Raw genomic sequence first — 26,573 nt, 5'->3', positions numbered from 1 at the left:
GCACTCAATTCCTATTTTCTTGCCCGATCTCTCTTTGCCTGCCTCTGATTTCCTTTCATCACCCTCGTGTGCCAATTTCTATACAGCTCTTTTTCCACGCTACACATTCATCTACCCTCCCCTTCTGCTCCTTCCATCTCCAATTTCTCTGCAGCGCTCCTGTAGTGAACGTCTGAGCCCTTTGTTGTTGTCTCACCTGTTGAAGTGAGTGAGAAGAGTCGTAGACTGTAAGCTTACAGAACTTGACTCACCACCTCTCAGAGGCAGATCAGGAGAAATGTTGCCCTTTGGGAATCACATGGAGGTTGAGCCGAGGGCACAAAGAACTCAGAGGACTGATAGCCAGTGATGGGAATAACGGCATTACTTCTTTCATTAACGAGTAATCTAACTAATTACTATTCCTATCATTACAATGCTGTTACAGTTACTAACAAGAAAATGCGTTTGCGTTACTATTCTTCAACAAACAGACGGTTGAAGCTGTGTTCAGCTTACCGCACCTTATACCAGCTGCAGGAAGTAGCTGTAAGTAATCTGGACGCTACAGCTTTAAGTGGCTGCGCACTCCTGCGGACGGCGATCACGATCACTGTCTAGAACAACACCTGGAGCTAAGGGGGCAAAACAATCGCATGAGTGCTGCTGTTTGACTGAGGAAGAATAAAGTAGTCGTGGTAAGCCAATCACATGACCACTTAAAGACAAAGCAACAAGGTGACATATACCAGTGTATAAACTGTGTTGATAGGCCAGTAAAACCAGAGTCATGATAAACAAATATATACGCGTGTTTTTCCTCAATAGTTTGGTCACGTTTACTGTCTAAGGACAGCGCAGCGAGCACTCTCTGCTTATGAGCAAAAAAACAAAAAAAAAAAAAACAGGGGAAGTTTTAGGAGAGAGAGAGACAGCAGAAAAACAGAGAGAAGGAGTTTTGAGATGTGAGAGATTTGTGACGTTTAGCGTGTTTGGAGTGTGTAGTTAATGTGTAGTGTTGTGACAATGAGGCGACTGCTGTCTCCAGGTAGAAACAGTAGTGATACACCTGCTGCTGTCAGACCTGCAGGTATCAGCCTGTGATGTTCTCCTTTATAGTGGACAGAAATTATTTTTTTGGAGTGGCACAAATAATTTGTGTGGCATCTTATTGAAATTTGTCTGATTTTAGATCAGTTGTGTTAATACAGTATGTCAAAATGAAAACCTAACTGTAATTTCAGACACGAAAATCAAAAGTAGTTAAAAATGGCCAATTATACCCTGGACCCCAGAGGGTTAAACTTTTTTTTTTGTTTAGGCTAACGCAATAGTTACTTTTCAAGTAATTAATTACTTTTAGAATATTGTAACTCAATTACTAACTCAGTTACCTTTTTGAAGAAGTAACTAGTGACTATAATTAATTACTTTTTCAAAGTAACTTGCCCAACACTGCTGATAGCAGGATACCTGAGCCCTGCTGTGTTTCTCAAAGCTTTGCCCCCGTAGCTTGATAATGCTTTCTTTCTCCTTTCCTTGATCCTTTGGCTCTGACAGGGAAAAGTTGCTCCATTTGAGGGATGATTTTAGATGAACAAAATGAATAGATAATTTAAATAAATTAAACAATCTTTCTTCTTCTTCTTTCATATATTGCAATCTATTTGTCATACAAGTTTATATCGTGAAAAAAATATGAATACTCAGTGAAGAAGTCAGTCAGAAATCAGTTACTATTGCCTGGCCACTGATTTCCTCTGCATACCAAGATGGTCAGCGATTTCATCACCTCCTTCAATTGTTTGTTGTCATTTGGTTTTAGAAGCATTTTTTGGTTGTCATTTTCTAAATCTGTTAATGACTGAAATATCATTATCATTAACAGATATACAGTAATTCTCCAACTGCCCCTGCGGGCGGTCTATCCTTCAAGCTGAGGTCCTCTACCAGAGGCCTGGGAGCTTGAGGGTCCTGCAGTATCTTAGCTGTTCCCAGGACTGCGCTCTTCTGGACAGAGATCTCTGATGTTGTTCCCGGGATCTGCTGGAGCCACTCGCCTAGCTTGGGAGTCACCGCACCTAGTGCTCCGATTACCACGGGGACCACCGTCACCTTCACCCTCCACATCCTCTCCAGCTCTTCTCTGAGCCCTTGGTATTTCTCCAGCTTCTTGTGTTCCTTCTTCCTGATATTGCTGTCATTGGGAACCGCTACATCGATCACTACAGCCGTCTTCTTCTGCTTCTCTACCACCACTATGTCCGGTTGGTTAGCCACCACCATTTTGTCCGTCTGTATGTGGAAGTCCCACAGGATCTTAGCTCGGTTGTTCTCCACCACCCTTGGGGGCGTCTCCCATTGTGACCTCGGGACTTCCAGGTTATACTCGACACAGATGTTCCTGTACACTATGCCGGCCACTCGGTTATGGCGTTCCATGTATGCCCTGCCTGCTAGCATCTTGCACCCTGCTGTTATGTGCTGGATTGTCTCTGGGGCATCTTTACACAGCCTGCACCTGGGGTCTTGCCTGCTGTGATGGACCCCAGCCTCTATGGATCTGTGCTCAGAGCTTGTTCCTGTGCTGCCATGATTAGTGCCTCTGTGCTGTCTTTCAGTCCAGCTTTCCACTGTGACAACTTGGTCTCTACAATAATGACTCAGTTTCTAACTGGAACACAGACCATCAGCTCCACCCAGACATATGATCTCATCCCAAAATACAGGAGAAAACACAGACACAGATTGATGCTTCATGAAAATCAAAACCTTCATTTTTGAAACCTGGCAACAAGGGGAATGGCTGTCTGACAAATGTGTGACAAAAAGCAACAAAACGAGCAGCGGGAGCAGCTTAATGAAGATAGACTTGAGAAGATAAAAGTCACTGCTCTGTTGGTTACCATTTCAAATGAATGAAATATCCTGTGACTATCCTGTGGTCAACGTTTCAACTTAGAGGAGGAAAAATGTATCATTTTGAATGAACCTCTTTGTCTGAGATGTTGAAGTGGAAACCAGTTCTAGTGGGCCAGGACAGTCAAGTTCAATATGTTTCATGTGATAACTGAAACTCTGTTGTCATATTCCCCGAGCAGCCTGTAACTTTATGGTTATACTCACAGCCTCGGTGTGGACAGGGTGCACGGTGAAGAGGAGCGCCGTGACGAAGGCCAGGCGGCGGTTTTCAAACACGTGGCACTGGCATACGTGCATCAGCAGGCAGGTTACGGTGCAGTGCAAACACACGTTGACAATGTGGAAATACAGAGGTGTCATACCACCCAGCACGATGTTCAACCTAACAGAGAGAAAAATTCAGCTCTGTGAGATGGACAAAGTATAAAAAATAGAAATCTTAAAATATCATTAAGAGAGTGAAAAATAAAGTTTAATATCTTTATTTTTCTCAAAGACCGACACTGTTAGGGGACAGCCTTGTCTAAAACACATGCACATCTTTGGATTTACTGAGACAATTCCTGAAGTAAATTCGGTTCTGTGTTCGTGGATAAGGTGACCGTCTTATAATTCTTAACAGAATCTCAGTTTTCACAGTGGCATGAATTTCAAACACAACATGATTGCTTTGAAGGAAAATGTTAGAGCAAGTAAGTGAACATTTTGTCCTCAAAGTTGATGCATTATACTGGAAAGATGTTCATAAAGCTATTCAAAACATCTTTAGCACATATTTACCCTTTGATTTCAAATCTATATTTTAGGATACACACCCTCAGACATAAAGAGTGCAGAATAAATACTTGGTCTGCTGTTGGCTGCAAGTAAAAAGGCACTGACCAAAAGATGGCTAACACAGGATTCACCAACAATTAAACACAGCTGGATTGATGTAACTTGAGAGATTTATAAGATGAAAAAGATAACTCTTTTTTAGTGAATTTAGAGTATGAGAAATATATAAAACACTGGAGAAAATGGCTCTGCTATGTGGGTTCTATGAGGCTGGGTGTTAGGCCTGGGCGATATGGCCTAAAATCCATATCGCAGTATAATTTGAAGCATGTGTGGTAATGATATATATCGCGATTTATTCTTTTCTTCTGTATCTTACGCACTTAAAATCCATTACTTTTCTCAAAAATCGACAGTGCGCCTTAAGTATGAATTCTGGTTGTGCTTACTGACCTCGAACCGATTTTATGTGCTACACGGCGCTCAAACCTCTGTCAAAAATGTTTTAGTATGGCTTTGGTAAGCTACGAAGCCGCACCGTTTGATGAATTGTTGTAGTCAGGAGCCTTGCGGAGTAATCTGGGTCCTAAACTCCGTCCGTTTCAGGTCCCAAAGTCAAACGAACACTGCAGAATCACTGAGAGTTATAAACTGTCTAAATTTTTTCATCTTTAATAAAATGATTAGCGTTGCTGCTTTACCAGGTGTAACACTTAAGTTTAACATCCAGGCATCCATGAAAACAACAGAGTTAGAAGTTAGCAGGAAGTTAGCTCGCTAGCTTCCACCTAAACATGATATAGCATGTTCTGACAGAGATTTCTGAAAAATCCAAACGTACAGCTCTGCTGTCATTTCCAACATGAATGAAGACAGAAAACTAAACAGCAGTGACGTTTGTAAGGTTACTGAAGTTGGGCTAGCTACTATATAACGATGTGCTACGTGATTGCTAGCGACACGGCTATGTTAGCATAACATAAACAGTGAAGCTGGAGGATGAACGCTAACTTTTTTCCACTCGATAAAAGTTAACGTGAGGGTTTCCGATGGTTAGGGACAAATGCAATCGCATGGCAGGATGCTGTAAACGGACCAAACTTCAGTCAGGAGAACAACTGAGATAATCCATCCACAATACGAGGTTAGTCATTACCTCCTAGGACCTGGCGTCCACATATGTGGACATCACATTTTGGGTTGTTTAGACCAAAATACTAAATTTTGCTCTACAAGGGCCTGATATCCACTTATGAGGACATTATACTGCCACTGTTCTATCAAAATTTAAAGCGAATGTCCTCATATCACTCAATCTTTATTTATAAAGCACTTTTCATACAAAGATGTAGCACAAAGTGCTTTACATGGTTAAAAGCAGCCCACCCCACCCCGCCCTCCAACTCACTCCCCACACTCTCATTAACATAAACGATCATGGATACATACACCCCCCCCCCCCGCACACACACACACACACACACACACACACGCACACACACACTCACATTTAAAGAGTAAAATTGGGCTGGGCACACATGAGCCAGGTGAGGAAACACTATCACAGGGAGCCATCTGCACCGGGAGCCGGTCACAGACCGCAGCCTCCAGGCTGGGCACACAGCAGGAGGGAGGCAAAGAAGGCCCCCAGCCAGGCTGAGAAGTCCCACAGAGCCCCAGCAGCACAGCCCCGGTGCAGAAAGCCCCCTCCGAGGAAATGTGGATCTTGTTTTTGTCAGAAACAAAAATCAGGTAAAAAAAACAAAAACAAAATAAAAATCTGGTAATTCTTTGTTTTTACATTCATCGGGTCCCAATCAACCCAAATAGCAGAGAAAAATTAAAAATGCATGCCATGAAAGAGTTCGGGTCTTAGGAGGTTAACATACTGCTGCGTGGGCTGGGCTGTAGTTGCCCAAGGGTAAAAACTGAGCTTTAAAATGAACAGTGGTAATAAAAACCGAGAGAGGGCGACAGTGATCACTGACTGTTTTTAGGGGCTTGTTCAGATTAAATAGAACAAGATGCAGAGCATTAAACATGTCAAAAGTACAACAGCTTTAATAAAAGTCTTTTTGTAGCCTTAATGTTACAATCTATCCACTTAAGTCTATTTACAACTGGAATATAAACTGTTTAAATTTACATTTCCTGAGCAAATTCTAATTAGTGATGCCAAACCTAACGATCTTTACTTCTCACACGTGATGCTTAAATAGTTCCAGCAAGGGTTCAAGTAGGTTTATCGACACACCAACAACAGCCAAGCACATTCCTAAAGGTGACAGATACAACAAACGAAAAACAGCCACCCTGAAACCAGTTAAGGTCTTATCAGTAACTTATGGAAATATTCCATATGTGAGTGGAGGTGAATTTCAAAGGAGCAGATCAGTTCAGTCTGACATTCACAGAGACATCACATGTTCTTATATCTCCACAGAGTGATGTGACATCCTTCTCTTCAGCTTTAGCATATACACAGCGCCTGAGGTACAAAGGCTGTGGGATTTCTCGCCACATGTTTGTAATGGAGGAACATAGTTGACACTAGAGCAGGGCGATATGACCAAAAATATTTATCACGATATACATTTGAAAGTTTGCGATAACGATATAACTGACGATATAATTGACACAAAATACTTCACAACTCCACAATTTTATTAGTGCAAAAAAAAAAAAAAAAAACCATCATTGTATTTTCACTTAAACAAGCAGCTGTTTTTTACATTAAAGTTATATAAAAATTTAACAGTGCAAATGCAAATTCCTTGCTGACAGTTTAACCAAAAGGCATTTCTAGTGGAAATTGGCCGACATATCCTCAGCATAACCATGTATAATATCCACAAAACTTAAAAAGAGGTTATACACACACAATACGCCGCCGTGCATTTTTCGCCATGTGCATGCGCGTTTTACCCATATTCTATCGCGATATTTCATTTTCTTATCGTTGCATGACATTATACCGGTATTATCGTGAACAGTATGATATGGCCCAGCCCTAGTTGACACACACTCCTCCAGGAAGCAGGTCCCAAATCTTTCACACGGCAAGCTAATAAAGGTGGTGTGAAGAAACGGCTCTCCAAGCTTCCACCCAAAGCGGTGAGCCTCCTCCCTGTGTGAGCAAGAAGGCAACAACTGCCACTCGTGAGAGATTACCTTCCTACTCCATTGTCTGATCAAGACACACTCATTAAGTGCGTTTGTCTGTAAATCTGGGAGCAGATGCTTGTGGAAAGCTGTAAGCCACGCTTTTCGCTCTCATGAGATGCATTAAGTTGCTAGTACTTCTTCAAAAACTATATTACCAGGGAGAAGGACAACTAAGCAACTGCTTGAGAGGCTGCAACAGTCTAGAGCAAATAGAGTGTCATCAAACAAAGAAACAATCCTGCTGCTTGACCAAACACACACACACACACCTTGCTGATTTAAGGCCCCAGTATACCCGCCACAATGGTTGCTTCGCTCACCGGAGAGGTGCACGACCAGCCGATTTGGCCATATTTCAATGAATGTGCTGCTCCATTCAGAGTGGGATGGATGCAGTCTCTCCTAATAAGACCAGGTATCCTTCAGAAAGTTTCCCAATTAATTATAAAGCCCACATCGTTTTCTGGACACCACTCAGACAGACAGCAATTTAAGGAGAGCATGCAGTTAAACATGAGGAGGGGACCAGAGAAAACTACAGAGTCTGACATCCAGAACTAGAATACGTAAAAACTCTTGCTGGTGTTTTTGGATGTAGAATACATTGATACTGATACCGCTCCTAATTTTTCAGTGTGTGAGCTGGATATCAAATCTGAACAATGACAATTTCTTTTTCTTAATCTGACTTAACTCATTCACTGCCATTGACGTCTATAGACGTCAATTGAAAAACTTACGTTGACTGCCATTGACGTCTATAGACGTCAATTACGTTTTTCAATGGGAGGGGGCAGGTGTGGGATTTGAAGGGGAAGGTGACTGGAAAGGCAGAAAAACCCCAAGGGCACCTTACAACACCGACCCTGATAGCAGGCTAGACGGTGACCTAGGCAGGCACCAACTTGAAAAACTGAAGCCCACCAGCAGTAAAAGTAGACCTGCAAGGAGGTGCAGGGTTTGCGCACGTAAGGGATTGCGCAGTGAGACAAAAATGTGGTGCAAGTCTTGTTGTGTGCCCTTGCATCCCGGAAAGTGTTATAATGATTACCACACAAAAGTGAATTATTCATTGTGAATAAATGTTTCACTATGTACATTTTATTTTTTCATATATTTGTAAATGAATTGTTTTGATAAAACATAACCTTTCTCAGTGTTATTTCTGTTTTATAGAAGTGAAAAACTATTTTATATGTTAGAGGTGTCACAAAGCAAGAAATATTAGTGTCAAAGGCACTTTTCTGCTTGAAATTTATTTTTCACAAAAAGCTCGTTTTCTCCCTTTTTTTGGTCAAAACAGGCATTTTTGGTGGAACCCACCTCTCTTCTACAGCTGATTATTAAAGAATGGAAAATGGTAGAAACAAGCTTTTTTTTTTTGGATGAAAGAAGAGAGTCTGTTCTTCATTTTGGTAGGTTCAGCGTTTATATGATCATAACACACAGTTTTCTGTGGCTCTTCAAAAATGAGTAAAAATGCTCAAAAACCCTGGCAGTGGGGAGTTACCTGATTTGAAAATGGCTGGCAGTGAATGAGTTAATATCGGTTTTATTGCTAACAAAGGCCTTTTCACATACTGGATATGCAATTCCATCTGTTTTCTCCAAAACGTTTTTGTCCCACAGGCCTAGAGCATCTGGCAACTGCACTATTAAGCAATGGTCATCAAAAATGTGCATTCCCTGACCAGTTGTGAGGTTATTTACTGCTGCTAAGTAAAAATTAGTATACAGTGCTGCATCATAAACCTCTTTGTGACTGCTTTGGTCACTCACAGATAGCGGCAGTCACCTGCAGCTTGCATGGAAGACGCTGACTTTTCTTGTTCCTTCAAATTGATCAGTACAGAAGAAAGCTATTTTTAACTGCTCCCTGTTTCATGGGAGGTCACCACAGCAGGTAGCTCCACATGTTTGACTTGGCAGGGTTTTTTTGGTTTGTGAAATAAATAAATAAATATTTATTATTTAATGCTGATCGAGTCAAAACCATTGCTTTGGCCTGGTGGCCATTGTTTTCAGAAGGTGTTTCTGCACACCAACAACCGGCATGTGGAAACTACCAGAACTCTACTTTGAAAAACCCTGTTTGTGTGTCACCAAATACCGTTTTTGTTCAATAATCAGCGTGACCTGTGTATATACACATAAACTTTATTAAAATAGATAACATTGGTGTTTCTGTCATGTAGTAACTGCTAGCCTTAACTGTACCAAGGTTGTTCGACACTGTGAATCACATACAGACTTCATGATGTTCAGCTAATATTTTTATTGTGAATATTGACCATGAGGGTAAACGTGTCGGCAGCATCAAACTAATCTAACTGTCATCTACGAATATGTCACGGCTCATATCTATATGATTTTACAGGAAATCATCCGTATTACTGCCAACTATTCCAGAGATGTGAAAATCTACAGCATAAAGAACACAAAAATATAGCAGTCTAACGCAACACTGTAACAGAGATGAAGCGTCAGTTTGTCGCAGATCAAAGTGGAATGAAAGTGATTGGTTGAACAGGTGTGATCTGTGTTTTCTGCATTTTCATCAGCGTAAGAGACTCAGCAGCAGATTAGAATAACAGTTATACATTTAATAAATCACAAAATTAACAAACCTGTTCGGACAGTTTGAGTTTGTATTCCCTCAGCTGCAGACTCGCTGTTGTTTAAATGTTTGAGAGATATTAGATATAAACAAACGTCAAACATAGACTCAGTCTGCGTTCACATTTGATATGAGGCCAACACGTACAGTGGCTGTGTCCTGTTTTAAGATCATACATGTAAAATTGTTGTCTGACCTCCGTCGATCCAGCCGCTCAGAGTCCGTGGTTACCATGGTTACTGCATAAGCAGCTGTAATGTAAACAGCTGGCACAGCGGAAACCTACCAGCAACATGAGTGTTTATGCTTGTCATTGCAAAAGAACCGTCTGAATGGTTAACTGAAGTTAACTTGGATAAATTATAGTTAAGGAGTATCACAGATAACGCCCACGTGAGCTGTGTGACTGTTCACCACTACACTGAAATCAGTAGGCTATTACTGAAATACACGTGCTATATATCATAAACTATGATATAAATAGGGAGGTCCTATTAACATGTTTAGTTTTAAAGGACACCTTCCTGCCTTTAGTCTCATTAATGAGCAGTATTAGTTTTCTTCTAACATCCAGAAGTCTGCACCATGTGTTTCATAGTTTCTAACAAGCCTTTGACAGGTAAACATAACATGACCGAAACACCAAAAAAAAGAAAAAAGAGAAAAAAACAAATCACACAAATTATCATTTATTTTTAGTTAAGTAAACTCTAAAAATTCTAACAGACAGCTGGTGCTTAGAATACAGTTGAATAACTATTAAAAAACAGATGATATAATATTTCTGTCCAGGTTGCAGTCTGCATGATGAACATGCTGTTGCAAACTCTGCTCCTCTCGGTGGAAATGCGCCTTCTCTTTCCTCTTTGTATAAAAAAATACTCCTGACATGTACGGGATTCACTACAGGTTTTCGCGTGGGCAGCGTATGTCCTTCTCTCCTGGATCGGCTGGAGCTTTCTCTTGGCGCCTTCCCAGCTTTGACAAAAGTCCAGCTGGGATAACCACATTTACTCAGGACTTCTTGATGTGATGTTCTTCTGCCTCCCTGGCTGCTGTGTCAGTGGGGATGGCGTTCGCTTTGTGTTGTAGCGTCCTAATGACACCCAGTTTATGCTCCAATAGATGATGAGAATCAAAACTTAAATACTGATCCGTATGCGTAGGTTTACGGTACAGATCAGCTTTTAGATGTCCCCCATTACTGATGGAAATCTCACAGTCTAAGAAGGCTAACTTGCCACTTTTCATATCCTCCCTGGTGAATTTGATGTGTTGGTCCACTGATTTAATGGTGATCCGTGAAATGTGGTACGTCCTGAGATTTGATTTTCACCCAGGTGTCATCCACATACCTGAATCAATGACTTGTTCCAGAGTAGGATAGCAAAGCCCTCTTTTCCACTTCTTCCATACTGTTTATAAGGTTGTGGAAACCTGCAGTCAACTGAGACTGAAGAAGTCATTTGGATGAGTGACGAAACGTTTCTCCCACAAAACGCTATGTCCAGATGAACAGAATCAACTTTTGGAGATTTACTTACCTGGATGATTGAGCATGCATCAAGACGTTCACCTATAAAGTGCTCTGTTGGGAAACAAGCTCCAGCAGCTCTGCGCTCGGGAATAAAAACTATATTTACTTATCTTGTGCAGAAAAATGCGCTGACATTGCATTAAATCAAGCACCGGCTGCCCAGTTAAACTGTGACTATCACCAGGTAATGTGGGCGTGTTTCATGATTTAGCAGCAAGTGTTAAACAACTGACAGATGAGGAGGAGGATGCATGCAGGTAAACTTAGGGCCTGTTGAGCTGATCGCTGGTGTCATTAGAAAAATGTCAGCTCGTTCTTTATGTTACAGAAGCACAGAGACACAAGAACAGGCGGAAAGAGACGATCGTTCGGTGAAAATGAGAATCTGCGAATGCAACATGCAGAACGTGTAGAGTGAAATATGTAAACAAGCTGGTTAACGTATACATACATATATTTACAACACACACATACAAAGCAGTTAAGCTGGAACAATGGGGCTGTGAGCTCGGTATACTCTAGCTAGCGACATCTCCGAAAACATCGGAGCACTTTGCAAACATGTCCTATGCTGCAACCTGACCAGACATGTGAAGATTACACCGCTACATTTGCAACTAAAACAATACTAAAAGTGTAGTTGGTGACAGAAAAATGGGATCTTTTCAAACTTTATGCCACAACCATTGCTGCCTGTGATTTGAAATGCATTCTGGGATACCTGACTGCCCCGAATCCACAGTTGTAATCGATTATCTGGATCGACCTGTCTTGACTTACTTTACATAGCAACCAATCAAATGTTAGAGAAGCTGCAGTGGCAGGGTTAACCCCGCCCCCTGAGTTTGATGGGTGAGGCTGACAGAAGGGGACAAAATGCCAATATGAATTAAATAAATACATCACTAGATAATGAATTAAATATGTCAATAACTAGTTAAATTTGTCATTAATTAATTAAATGTGTCATAAATATTTATTTAATTAATTATTTCCAATTTTAATTAACTCATTCACTGCCATTGACGTCTATAGCCGTCAATTGCAGTGAATGAGTCAATGGGTTTAACTCATTCACTGCCAATGGCTGGCAGTGAATGAGTTAATATTGCCACATTTAATTCCCTAGGGCCTTTTCTATTGCTGCTCCTAATGTCTGGAACAATCTGCCCCAGCGCATTAGAGAGATCACTGACCACTTTTAAAACACGTCTTAAAACCCATTTTTACTCCTTGGCATATGACACATTTTATGGTTTTAGACTTAGAGACTTAGAGTTTTTTATTGTCATTTTATTGTCATATGCGTAAGAAACACTGAAACAGAAACATTGTGGGTCTGTATACAAGAGCAGTTATATAGTACAATAAATAAATAAATACAGGTGGAGGGGCTATGGTCATTTAGGGTAGAGATGGTAATTTTACTGAGACCAAGATATTGCACAGGACCGAAAAATATTGCACATACCAAAGATATTGCACATGAGCCAATAAAAAAAATATATTGCACAGAACATGGAAAGACTGAGATGTTGCAATAGCAGCGTCAGAGTGGATGTGTTGGAGAAGTCTGTTCACACTCTCAGTTTGCATTAAGAGTTCTGACAGGCGCTGCTGGGCTTTCTTCACCAGGGCAGATGTGCTTGTGGACCAAGAAATGTTCTCAGATATGTGGGTGCCGAGGAACTTAAAGGAGGGCACCCTCTCCACATAGTCACCTTTTATGGCTAGGGGAGGGGGATCAGTTCTTGTTTTGCGGAAGTCCATGACCAGTTCCTTTGTTTTCTTGGTGTTTAGGGTGAGGTTATTGTAGCTGTAATCTAATTTGCTGATTTTATTGTTTTAAATGTAATTCTAATTATCATTTTATACTATTTTATGTTTTTGCTATTTGTGCTGATTTTATTACTTTAAATGTCATTTTAATATATATGGCAATTAAGTCCAATATGGAAATATGGGGCGATCGTGGCTCAAGAGTAATCGGAAGGTTGCCGGTTCGAACCCTGTTCCAACAGTCTCGGTTGTTGTGTCCTTGTGCAAGACACTTCACCCATTGCCTACTGGTGGTGGTCATAGGGCCCAGTGGCGCCAGTGTCTGGCAGCCTCGCCTCTGTCAGTGCGCCCCAGGGTAGCTGCAATGTAGCTTCCCATCACCAGTGTGTGAATGTGTGTGTGAATGGGTGGATGACTGAATGTGTAAAGCACTATACAGGCCATTTACCATTTTTATAATCTTATATTTTTTTACTTATTGTATCATTTCTGGCATGTCAAGTGTACAGTCGTTCTGAAAGTGCTATATAAATAAATTGCTTGCTTGCTTAATTAATAATTTAATGGTGTATTTAATTAATTCATTATGGCAGTCCTGGTGTTCCATAGAGCAGTGGTTCCCAAACCTTTTTCGCTAGACCCCACCCCCCCGCGCACAAACACATCCTCCAACCACAAACACCCATATTTTGCTCCATTGCAGTTTATTTCACACCTCAAACATTTAGTAAACAATTAAGCAAGTACAAGTAAACTGCAATAAATTACAGGTAGTAAGAAAATAAACTACTAACTCTTTTATGCTATGTCCACACCTACACGGGTATTTTTGAAAACGCAACCCAAAAAAGGAGTTTTAAAAAAATCTCGTTTTCGGTGATTCCAAATGCCGTTTACTTGTGGACGAGGAATATAGAGTTCTTCACGCAGCGTCAAATGTATGTGCCTTTTTTCACGTCACGCTCTGCGCCACGTTATTGTTTATACGAGATGAATTGCAGAATGGCAGATAGTCAGATTAACAGTATTTTGTCTCTATCTTCAGGTTTTACACGCTTACATTAGGGGTGCAACGATACTCGTATCAATATTGAGCCGTTCGATACAGTGCTTTCGGTTCGGTACGCATATGTATCGAACAATACAACTTTTTTTATTTATTTTATCAACTTTTCTTCTGACGATGCTGTGTTGAGCGCTCAGTGGATCTGCGTTCGACTACTCCGCCTAGGCTGCACTGTCGAGTGCAGATCCACTGAGCGCAGCGCAAGCTAGCAAGACAGAAGCTAAGCTCGTTGCAACATGGCAACTGCCTCAACGCTACCCGAAACTGAACCTCTCCCACCCTCATTCAGATCTGGCACTTGGAACTATCTTGGTTTTCATGTGAAGCATGACCCTGATGGTAAGCGCGTCATGGACAAAAGTAAAACAGTATGTCGGATGTGCCACCCAATGCTCAATTGGTGGGAACTAGTGCGTTAGCGCAGTTAGCTTGTTGACGTCGTCCAGCCCTAAGCACGGGAGGATCCACGGTAACTTGTTAACGGAGATTTGCTGTGTTATGGCGTTAAAGTCATTTTAACGAGATTAACGCTGACAGCACTAGTGGGAACACAACGAATATGACTGCACATTTACGCCGACAGCATCCTAGTGCAAAGACAAGTGGAAGCAGACAAAAACAACAAGCACGCATGCTACAAACTTTACCCGAGTCATTTAGACAGCCGTTAGCACATGATTCTCCTTATGGGGACCTGATATGTTTAATATGCTGCTGAGAATATAGCCCAGAAGAAGCGTATAGTAGAGCTTTTATTTTGGAAAGAGCCATTTCTCTGTAATAAACTCTCTTTTCCAAAGATGAGGGATTTCTCCATCAGATAGATTTTTTTTTTTTTATTATTTTGTTGTTTCAGCAACATTAAATTTAAAAACTGTACTTTTGAGCTAAAATATATATTTATAATTTTAATGAATGACAAATTAAAAAGGCATGAACATTTTTTTGTATCGAAAAAAAAAATCTAACCGTGACACCAAAGTATCGAACCGAACCGTGAATTTTGTGTATGTTGCACCCCTAGCTTACATATACACACGCAGTTACTGTCCCTCCATTTAGAAAGGCAGAAGCCTAATTATTTTACGTGTAGTTGTTTTTTTCCTGTGTAATAACAAACAAATTTCCCACATGTGGGACTAATAAAGGTTATCTTATCTTATAATATTCAACATTGCTATCAATGCATTTTTCAAAAAAAAAAAAAAATCCTCTCTTTGCAAAATGGGTTCAAAAACATAAACAACTGTGAGATACTGTTTGTCCGTGATTTGGAGAGCCCAGCGCGTGCTCACGACGAAGGGAAAAGCAATTCTGCAGGGGAGAAGTATTTGGGAAATACTTTTTTTAACTTTTGAAATGCTGCTGGCTTACCGACACGGAAAACTTTAAAAAAACAAAAAAAACAAACACACACTCACTATGAGAGAGGAATAAAATGTCTGATTTGATTAATGGCCCATCGTATCCCACCAGAGCTTTATGTCTCGCAACAGCCATGCTCTGTAACTAGGGTTGCCAACCGTCCCTTAAAAAACGGAATCGTCCCGTATTTCGAAACAAAAGTACACGTCCCGTATTGAGCTAATAAGGGACGCACTTTGTCCCGTAATACAGTGAGAATCAAAAGTAGTCTATAAATGTTTATGGAATTAACGCTTTGTTTGAAAACATAATTCCCAGCCCCTCTCCTGATTTGTGACCAATGAGCTGACAGCACACTTATGACAATTCGAGTATGACAATTCAGATTACCGCTCATCTCATTGGTCGAGGAAAGGTCGCTTACGGAGAAAATACCGGAAGACAACAGATGACCATAACAAGAAGCATGGCCAACAGGGAAACAAACGCCGACACTGCGGTGCAAGTCTCGGACGACAGTACACCTAAAGCTGGGCAGACACTGTGCGATTTTTTCAGTCGCGTTATTCAGCTCCTGCTCAAACTGCACAATTGACTCGCAGGGGTTAAAAGTTGGTAGGTCACGATGCAGGTCTCACACTATACGGCCCGATGCTCTGATGCGACCTGAGTACTCACACTGTGCCTCCATAACATGAAGGTTATAACAGAAAATCTGTCGCGCTCTCCCTCTGTCTTTCACTCACACAGACACACCACCACCACCATCAACTTTGCTAAATTGCTAATGAAAAACATTGATCAGGCAGCTGTGATTGAGCAGCAATGTAAATCCAACTATTTTCATGGTTGTTGTGGTCGTGATAATTTTGTGAGGCCACATCGAAAAGGCTCGGATGAGCTTTCCAAAGTTCTACAAGTTGTGCCTCCATCGCTTGTGTCCAGATCACACGCTGCACAGCCGTGCTGCTCCGTCTTTTTCGCTGACATTTGTGTTTGCGCGTGCGCAGTGTGACAAACTGCGGTGACACCCTCACAACCAAGCGATTGATGATCGGGAGCTGGTCGTGAGGTGTTAATCGCGTCTCGTTACCCCACGTATACTACACGACGCACGATGAAGGCCAAAATCGGGCCGATCGCCAAATCGGTCGCACGACTCAAAAATCGGTTCAAAATGGGCCAAAAATCGCACAGTGTAAGCCCAGCATTACACTCACACAGACACACACACCACCACCATCAACTTTGCTAAATTGCTAATGAAAAACATTGATCAGGCAGCTGTGATTGAGCAGCAGTGTAAATCCCACTATTTTCACGGTTGTTGTGGTCGTGATAATTTTGTGATGCCACATCGAAAAGGCTCGGATGAGCTTTCCAAAGTTCTACAAGTTGTGCCTCCATCGCTTGTGTCCAGATCACACGCTGCACAGCCGTGCTGCTCCATCTTTTACACCAACGTTTACGTGTTTGCGCGCGAGCAGTGTGAGCGGCTGTGATGAGACCCTCACGAGTGATTGATGATCGGGAGCTGGTCGTGAGGTGTTAATCGCTTCTCGTTACCCCACGTATACTACACGATGCACGATGAAGATCACTCAAAAATCGGCTCAAAATGGGCCTAAAACCGCACAGTGTAAGCCCAGCATTATAGCAGCAATGTTTGTTCCCCTCAGAGAAAGGGAAGAATGGGAAAAGGAAAACACCTGGCTGGAAAAAGTTAATATGGGCATGTGCAGTGAATATCAGCGCTATGTGGCCAGAAGTGTGATAATATAATTTATTTTGTGTAATAAACAACTGCAAGGATAGATGATTACAAATAGATGACTAATACATAAAAGTAATACATAGATGAATAATGATGATGAGTTATGATGCGTAATCATGGGAACAAGCGGGTTTACAAACAGGAGCAGCTGATTAGCATTAGAAAAGCTGAAATAATACCTCAACTGAAGCCAATTGTACTAAATGCACTAAATGTGCACTGTTACAAGAATGTTTTTCTTTCTATTGTTTTCTATTATTTTAAGTTAAGCAGGACAGAGTTCTTTTAAAGAAAGATTTACTTATATTCTCAAAAGTTAAGCATGACAGGCTTCTGTTTAAGAAGGAGACCTGTTTTACTGTGTTAATGTTGTCATTTTGAGCTAAAAATAAATGGCTAAATGATCATTTGTTTCACATGTGTTCATATCACAAAGAATAAACATCTACTTAAATCAAATTCAAGTCAAATGGTTAAAAAAATAATTTCACACACAAAAAAAGAGCTAGAAAATTCACCACACTGGGAAGGGTGAAGACAACTGGGTCGCCCGGCCCTGGCCACGAGGTGTCCCTTATTTATTTTTCAGGGAGTTGGCAACCCTATCTGTAACTAACAAACTGCCTAATGAGGAGGAAACGTGGGGAATGATGGAAACATAGGTGAGCATTTATCTGGAGGCCATTGTGCGGACTGTTTACTCATTATGCTCTTCCTTATCAGACATTCCCACCCTGTTAAGGAAGCCCGACTGGGTACTCCCCACCCTCGCTATTTCCATCCATCGACGACCCGAGCACAACAGACCAGCCCACTCCAAAACCGCTCCAACCACTACTACATCTCCACCCATACAGTACACCTCCAACTACACCACCAGACTTCAAGCACCTAAAAACCTGCGCAACAGGTTCCACAGATGTCTGTGCGATACGTGAAACTTGAATCAAAGTAGTAACGTGGGCTGGACGGCTGGATGTGCTGAGACAAGCTGCTCTGCACGCTCCAACTCTGCATAGAAAGAACTGGAAGCGAGACTCTCGCTGTAACATTCCTCCCGAGAAGACCCTGCCTGGTATCGGCACATAGCCGGGGTTAGCAGCGTTCGGCTATTGCAAAGTTCAGCATTTCGCTACAGCAGCCCGTCCCTACGAGGGACAGCTGGATGACGTCAGCCCGAAACACGCGTTTACATCGCGGAGCTGTCGATCCAGCAGAACGACTAGCACTAAGTGTTGCTGTTCAGAGCTCCAGGTAAGGCGGGAAGGCTGAGTTCCGAGAACTTACTTGAAGGTGAGGATGCACAGCGGTCTGTAAGACTTGTGGCTCGTGTTGTCCGCCATCCTCTTGCCCCAAAAGTCGTCGCTGAAGATGTTTCTGAGGCTGGAGCCAGGTCGGACGTCCGGATTGTTGACGATAGCCCACACATCGTCGTGCACCAACTCCCCGTGGAGAGAGTTGCTATAGCACAGGATACACAGGGCGGCCAGCGCGATGTAGCGACCCGCAGCCCACACCGTCTCCGGACGGACCGTTACCCGCGACTGCTGGCAGAATTTCTTGTCCCGTGCAGACGCTGTCATGTCGGGCCTGGCTTTCCCCGCGGCTCTGGCGGACTGAGAACGGGAGTAGCAGAGAATACGTCCATTCCACCTGGAGTGTAGCGGCTCTGTGTTCTGGGGACAGCAGGGATGGTGGAGATGTACTTTGTTGCCTTTAGGTTCTGTGGGAGAATGTCCTACTAGTAGGCCATTCCTAGTATTGGAAAATGTGAAATCGTCTTTATTGTTTTTATTTCTGTTATATTTACATTACTCTTTTCATAAATAGTTGTTTCATATTTACTATTAACAAACCAAAGAGTAATCTGTTTTGTTTACATACAAAGGTATGCACTTGATTGGTCGTTCTTGACCTTGACAACATCAAAGACAAGTACATCAGTTGCCCCCTTAGAGTCTAGTCTTTTTTGGAGGGGGAGGGGGAAAATCGCTGGCAATATCGTTATTATGTTGTTTGGTTTGTTGTAAACCTAGTGTGACTTATATTTTTGAAAACAGAACGTATGACATTGCTGCTAACAAATAAACAGACACGACAAAAGACTGAAATAAGAGGAAGAAAGGGCAATTTTTTTCCATTTACTATGTAAGAGTCTATTAATAGATGTTATTGGTGGACCAAAGGCAAGACGAAGCCTCCGTGTACGAGCTTATGTGAAGAACCTGAATGCGACATCAGCACAGATCGCGCCTGCAGACGCATGCGCAGGAGACGATACCTCTCTCGCCTTTTAAAATATCAGCCGCAGATAATTAATGCAGGCGGGGCCAAAACTGCACGAGCCCATCATTGTGAACGCGCTCACGTGAGCTGTCCTCTTGCTCCGTGCCAGCCGGACCCCAAACAGCAGAAGCGGCAGAGTCCTTCTGTACACCTTGCTGCCTCGTCACATCTGAGAAATTATTATTATTGTTAAGGGAGCATATTTTCTGATACACAGACTTTAGTTTCTAACATCTCCTGTTCAATTCTGTGCAGTATTTCTGGGTTGTTGTATTTTTGGAGGGTTGTTATGGAAGCAGACCTTTTTGGTTAATGCTAGCAGAGCTCTCACCAGCTTCAATCATCTGTAAGACATACTGCATTGTTTAATACCGCGGTCAAGTGAGCCCTCACTTACGAAGACACAGTCAAGCTAGCCGCACCGCCAGCCGCACCTAAAATGTTGTTGCACTATTCTTATGCATATTACGGTACGGGTCTTTTGTGTCCTGACACTATTGTACTTCACAATCCACTCCCCCATACGGTAAAAAAAATACATTTTTCCTGGCCAAAATATATTTCAAATATATGGTAAATATATTTTGTATTTGTGATGCTCCAAAAAAAGATATTTTTGAAATTTAAAATATATTTCTTTCAAACCAAAATACATTTCAAAAGATATTTGCGTTCAAGAAAATACATTTCCAACCTTTCAGTAGAATATATTTCAAAGTATCCCTTATCTAACCTCTTTGGACCTGGCGTCCACATATGTGGACGTCACATTTTGGGTTATTTAGACCAAAATACTCAATTTTGCTCTACAAGGGCCTGATATCCACTTCCGAGGACATTATACTGCTACTGTTCTATCAAAATTTTAAACAAATATCCTCATTTGTGGCTCTTATTTTTCTTAAAAACAAAAATAAGTTAAAAGAAAATCTGGTAATTCTTTTTTTTTACATTCATCGGGTCCCAATATGCCCAAATATCAAAGAGAAATTAAAAATGCATGTCGTGGAAGAGTTCGGGTCTTAGGAGGTTAAAATGTATTTAGTGCCATAATAATAATAAAAGTAACAACATCTGCATCTAATCACATCTGCAAACACAGTTGGATTCAAACAAAACACAGTCAAAGGTCTAGCAATAATTAGGTTATTTATTCATTTGCTTACAGTATTTCACATTAGACAATATTAGCATTCACTTGACTTTGAAATTAATGGTCATTGATACAGTACACAAAATACAACTGCTATGTACACTTTAGTTTTTGACAATATATACAATATACTACTTAAAGAAACAGTCCACTTTTTTTGAAAATAGGCTCATTCTCCATCTCCCTCAGAGTTAAAAAGTTGAGTTTGACCATTAAGTCTTTGGTCATTTTTCTTTTTTCTTTTTTACAGATTATACAAAAATCATAAGCACAATGTTCATTTTGTTGAGCAAAATTAAACAGCACTTCAAATTAAGCGAACAATCACTATGTTACAACAGTTATTATGCTCATGATTGGCTGTGTGCCACTGATGGCAGGGTTGTTGGGTGTGTAATCAGGCAGCGGAGGCGGCGTCTGGGTTCAACATTTTATTTTAGGCTTTACAGCGGAGCTCCATCTTGTTCTCGCTCTCTACTTTCTTCTTCTCCTCTTTCTCTTACCCAGCCTCATTAGCGACACCCCTGGTCTGACAGGGTAACAGCATGTACTAATTTTCTTCCCTTATTATAGAACCTTTGAAAACACAACAAGGGTATTTTAGATGTCCTGTGGATCATTGATGATGTTCCTTTAATGATGCAATATAATATAGCACTTAATGACTTAATGTAATGTATATCTGACGTTTTGCCATTTAATGTTTAATTATGTATGTTTTTTTTAATGAACTGGTTTAAAATCACTTCAGAAAAATACCACATGGCAGAAAATCATGTTTTCTCGTGTTTAACCTTATTTAAGGAATTCACACTGATTAATGCTTCTAAAAATGTAATTGACTTTTAGTTTTTCAGTGTGAATGATCAGACATTTGCATTTGATCTCTGCAGCAAGAATACCTGTCAGATGCCCAAGGCGTTTTGATACTGGTTCAAAATAACTTGGATTTGAGGCACAGAGACTATGCTTTGCTCGTTCATAGAATCTTCCAATGGCATAACACGTCTCTCCACTTTCATTTTGACATATTACAAATCGTTTAATGTTAAAGAAATTTTGATCATTATCATTCAACATAACAGTGAATGAATTACGTTTGACTACACGACTGTAATCTTCTGAGTGAAACACCTCGCCATTTGTAATGATTCGTTGAAAGTACTTTACTCTGCTCCTTTGTACCCCATAACGACTCAGTGCCATATAGTCATCCCTCCTAATTAATCGCACTTTAGGATGATTAAGTGCAGTGATACCATGTGTGCGAGTTACATCTTTTAACTGTTTAGGTCTTGTTAGAGATTCAAATATCTCCTTGCATTCATTTGAGGCATCTTTCAGTAAAGTCTGGCCATAAAATGGTAAGGCCTTCTGTAGCCAGAACATTTTTACAATCTGTAGCGCAACCCCTTGAGTGCTTTTGATCATGTCTAGTAGTTTAGCATTGTAAGACTCAAACACAAAGGCGGAATGAGCCCACAAAGGCCCCCAGTTAACTACACTCCTTGGTAAATGGAGGCAAAGATGTACATTATAAGACAGATTAGCTTCCCCATAGAATACCTCCATGTCTTTCACAAAATCTGTTAGAAGTGCCTCAGACTCAGTAATCTGCTCTCTAGTTATATTTTCGCCCAACAGAAGGGATACTCCCTTGACTAGTTTAGACCAGTGATTCAGTAGTGGTTCTGGCAATACACCTTTCAGTACAGGTAAGCTATAATAAAAGAGCCACATATACATATCATGGGCTTTCCAAAATTTCCTCAATGTGACAGACCTTGGCACACGAGGTACATTACATGGCGGTTTAATCTTTAAAAGCATTTCATCTAACAGTTTTGTAGACCTACCTATATACCAGTGCTTTTCATGGTTTTCACTGTTTAACCACAGCCCTGTTACAGTTCTTGCAACACCCAGAAGTACTGAATGCATATAGTCTGGGACAGACCCTTCGATAATATCAAAACTGGGAAGTCTACACAACATACTTGGCCCTTTAACACCCATAACAGCTTTACCAGACTGTAGCGCAGCTTCTACAAATTCATTAGTTTGTTCCTGATTGCGGAGCTGAATGTCCTTCTGAAAAGGATATACACGAGTGAATCCTCTGCCTTTTTCAACTACCTTTCCTTCATGAAGGCAGTAGGAGCATCCATATTCACCATTAAACTGTTTAAAATTTTGGATCAGAGGTCTGGCAACTGAGTCACTCATTAGAATTAGAGGGATTACTTTGGTATTGACAGAAACGCCTTTGTCATCTTCCCATGTGAAACCACTGTCCTGTAGGCCCACACACTCATCAATGAAAGGTTTTAAGAAACTTCTCATGTGAGGCTTCTCATCCCCGAACCATAGTGCACAAAGGAGTACATTATCCTGTCTTGTTTTCAATGGCAATTCATTAATGGTGCAAAAAAGGGGCCAAATACTACAAGGGGACTTTTTAAAAACTGGCACACCATCACAGCTAAATGTTAAGCTGAGGGTTTGAAGGGCCGTTTCTGAACCACTTAAAGCTTTCTGATACAAAAAACCATCACAAATGTCACTGAGAGAAGTAGATGTTTCTGTTTGCCTTCCTATTAATTCATCTGTAATTCCTGGCATTCTCAAGAGATTTTTGAGTTGATCTTCCAAGGAGAGGTATATGAAAAAGTTATTGGTAAACCTACTTGCTTTGTCATAGGTGCTGTTGCATTGAACACAATGAACTTGGTCCAGTTCAGCTGACATTATATTACTGCACTGTTCACACACATAACAGATTTTCATGATGTCTTTTGTATCATCAAAAGCTTTGTAAAATGAATATTTTGTCCTGCATGCTGAATCACTGCCACCAACAACATTAAGGATTTTCATGATATCTTCAAGACAGTCATTGGTCAAACTGTGTTTGAGCTTAAGTGCCAGAAGTAGTAGTTGATTTTGCTCTTTAGTTTGACCTGAATCCACTGGGACCTCTATCTGAACAGGACCTGCAGTGCACTCTTCATCATTAGTCATCAGCAGAGTTCTGTCTTCTGGAAGGGTGTCTGGGATTTCCTTGAAAAGAGAAGCGAGAGAGAGAATTATGGGTCCTATAAGCAAATCTTCAGTGTAAGAGCATTAACCTAGTGGACTCATAGACGCATTCATGTCTATATCGGTGAGATCTGCCCTGTAACCGTCTTCTCTGTATTTATGCATCTCTTTTTTTAACATTACAGCAGAAATTTGAAATTGGTCTCATTCACTAATTGTGCACTATTTGACATGTCCATTCAGTCTTGCCAAAATTTAAGTGTGCTTAGGCTGTCAAAATGAATGCTTAGTGCTTTCTTTCATGATAAATTCTGTAAGAATATATGATTGCAGTAGAAAGTAGAAATTACCGTAAAAATCATAATTAGAATAATGATTACTTGTTTTATTTTTTCTTGTTCAATGCACTAATTCATGAATATTCTTTAAAAAATAATGTCTAGAAATGTAATGATCTTTTTGATTTCATTTCTTGACTTGAAAATTCAACTAACTATTGTGTACTTATTTCGACAAATCTATAGTCCAATATTCAGAATAAATTTAATTTAGGTTTATGCATTAAAAGTGTTTTCATTACAGTTAACCCAAAATGTTTGTATTCCAACACTAACCTTAAAAAGAGACCAATAAGATTATTATTAATATTAATATGAATCAAGCATTTATTATTTGGTATAACTGAGGTAATTAAATGCTAAGGGATAAGATAAAATGGATGATAAGATAAAAGGAATAAAATGTTCTTTTGGTAATCATCACCCTCAAGTTGTTCTAAACCTATTTCTTTGTTCTGTTGAACACAAAAGAAGATATTTTCAAGAATGTTGATAACCAGTTTCTTGTCCCTACTGACTTCCATAGTGTTGTTATTTCATACTATGTCCATACTATGTCAATGGGGACCAGCAACTGTTTGGTTATCAACATTATTTTGTTCAAAAGAAATTCATACAGGTTTATAACAACTTAAGAGTGAGCAATTGATTAGAGAATTTACATTTTTGGTTGAACTGTTCATTTATGAATTTACAAAAATGCAAATTGAACCACCAATCATATCATAAGGCATACCTTTTGACATTCCTTGATAACATTCTGAAGTTCTTCTTCTGCAACCTTAATTCTGAAAAAGAAAATATACAATAAAGAAAATAGAAATTGCTTATTGCTATATTTGAACTCTAAGTGAACTGCTATTAACATGATAAAGATGTGATCACTTATAAAGATGTTTATTGATCAGTAATAAGCAGATTAGACATAGCCTAGCTACATTCCCTGTTTAAAAGAGCCAACTCCAACTCCAGATCATTCATTTGGGAGCCAGAGTACCTTATGGTATGGTAATTTATAAAGATCATTTTTTCCTTACAATTTTCATTGTGGCTATTAATTACATTTGATAAAATTTACTTAGAATGATGTTTATACCATTGTTTTAAGCAACTGCATGTCCTATTTTTACAAGAACATAAGCTGAAAACACTAATTGAAAATCCTTCAATGCTATTCTGGAGTATTAAGCCCCAAATGTCTATTACACATTGGCTTTGTTTATTCTTGATAAAAAACAAACAAACATCTTAAGCATGCAGTGGACGATTATTTGCCACTTTGAACGATTACATAATTGTGGCATCCTTAGTGATTGCCACTAGATTAATTGATTGATTGCCCTATGGCATTCGTTAATGTTAAAGAGTGAGGGATATTACATTACCAACACACCTTTCTTTTTGTGCCCATCTCCGTTTGGTTCTTGAAGGAATTTCCTCTTCAGGATCAGTTAGATAACGTTTATACGAAATCCTTTCAGGAGGCTCGCTCATTTTGACTCACACGTGACCTGTTGATGACATTAAAATCACATTGAAGAAAACATCGAGGATTGTAAAACAGAAACTGCAACATATAAAATAAATGTAGTGAAATATATGCTTACCGAGCAGTTTTCCAGGGAGTTCGCAAAATTGCAGCGTCTTCTTCCGCGAGCGTCTGCACACGCAATGGAGACCTTAACAAAAACTTTAAAAACTTAAACGTAAAGTCCCAAAAACGTCCGTCTTTGTACGTCACAGGATTAATCGAAAAAAAGGTACTTAAAACAATATAATATGTTTTTTCTATGAAATCTATGCTCACCAGAGATTATTCAAAAAATGCAGCGTCTTCGTTCTAAATCTGTAGGTTGTGTGAAAGTGTAAAGGTTAATGAGCGGAGCAGAGTATGCGCATGCGCGTTGCCATTGTGCTTTTTATAAATAAAGATAAAATAAAAAGTAAATATTGAAATATTCCCAAACATGTGCAATGAACGCGCAAAAAATATTAATAATAGTAATAAAAAAAATTATTAGTTGTTGTTTCTTCCCCCCCCCCCCTTTTTTTTTTTTTTTGAAATATAACCGATGTTTGAGGCGCAATTTCCGAATGGCCGATATACAGACGGGAAGACACAAGCGGATAATGTTTGCGTTAATTAAGTGGTCGGAAGATGGAAAGTTCTCAATTCTGCCAACTGAACACATTCGGGATTTTGATGAGGAGGAATACTTAAACGGTTTGGAGGAAAAGGACGTTTATTTGGTGGAGTGGCGACAAGGCGCCAAGGAGCCAAAAGGCGGGTGGCCGGTCTATGAAGCCTCCATCATTAAGCTAGCAGGTGCCTTTTCTCCAGTATAATATTACTTTATTGTCGCTTATTTGTTAATCAAAATATGTAACTTAATTATATTATGATGTACTTTAGCCTTTTTTATTATTATTCTGCCTCCTCAGAAAGGGAAAAAACTTTGCAAACAAAGCTTAAGGAAATCGAAGAACAACTACCCAAGCCAGAGGTGCTTAAGAGAAAAAGTAAACCTTCTATGAAACTCCTTGAGGCCACAGAGGTCACAGACGAACCGGCAGCTAAGAAAAAGGTGAGTGTTTCGCCACGCGTACACACACAGACATATATACTAATATATATATATACCTGTTTTGTGTATATATATATGTATGTGTAACCCCCCCCTAACATTTTGAGATCATTCCTTCATACAGAAGGTGGCTTTTAAAGAGAGAGTTTTTTGTTCCATTTCTTAGGCATACCCAACAGACCAACAAAACG

At 40.2% G+C, this 26,573-nt stretch overlaps 1 protein-coding gene and 1 long non-coding RNA gene across 5 annotated transcripts in view; both read right to left on the bottom strand.

The window, feature by feature from the left end:
- The window catches only part of tmtc1 (transmembrane O-mannosyltransferase targeting cadherins 1), a 91,878-nt gene extending 72,593 nt beyond the window's left edge, over positions 1-19,285 (bottom strand). The window contains exons 1-2 of one of the 3 annotated variants that reach the window (XM_080886318.1): positions 18,269-19,285; positions 3,106-3,283 (exon numbers count right to left, since the gene is read on the bottom strand). In XM_080886318.1, coding sequence (XP_080742444.1) covers positions 3,106-3,283; positions 18,269-18,564 — 474 coding nt within the window. In that variant the 5' untranslated portion in view covers positions 18,565-19,285. The remainder of the gene's footprint in view (positions 1-3,105; positions 3,284-18,268) is intronic. The other 2 variants (XM_080886316.1, XM_080886317.1) reach the window with 2 other exon arrangements.
- A 579-nt stretch (positions 19,286-19,864) lies between these two features.
- On the bottom strand, positions 19,865-25,599 carry LOC308399216. Of its 2 annotated transcripts, XR_013972092.1 has the most exons (4): positions 25,405-25,599; positions 25,191-25,308; positions 24,534-24,585; positions 19,865-23,480 (listed from the first exon to the last, which is right to left on the bottom strand). It is a non-coding gene; the product is annotated as an uncharacterized lncRNA (long non-coding RNA). The 2 variants fall into 2 exon arrangements; XR_013972093.1 differs by having other exon boundaries at positions 25,191-25,470.
- Between the last annotated feature and the right edge of the window lie 974 nt (positions 25,600-26,573).

This window comes from Rhamphochromis sp. 'chilingali', assembly GCF_963969265.1.
Source record: "Rhamphochromis sp. 'chilingali' genome assembly, chromosome: 7".
NCBI classification, from domain to species: Eukaryota; Metazoa; Chordata; class Actinopteri; order Cichliformes; family Cichlidae; genus Rhamphochromis; species Rhamphochromis sp. 'chilingali'.
Note: the sequence above shows the minus strand (reverse complement) of the source record. Positions and strands in the feature narration are given on the sequence as shown.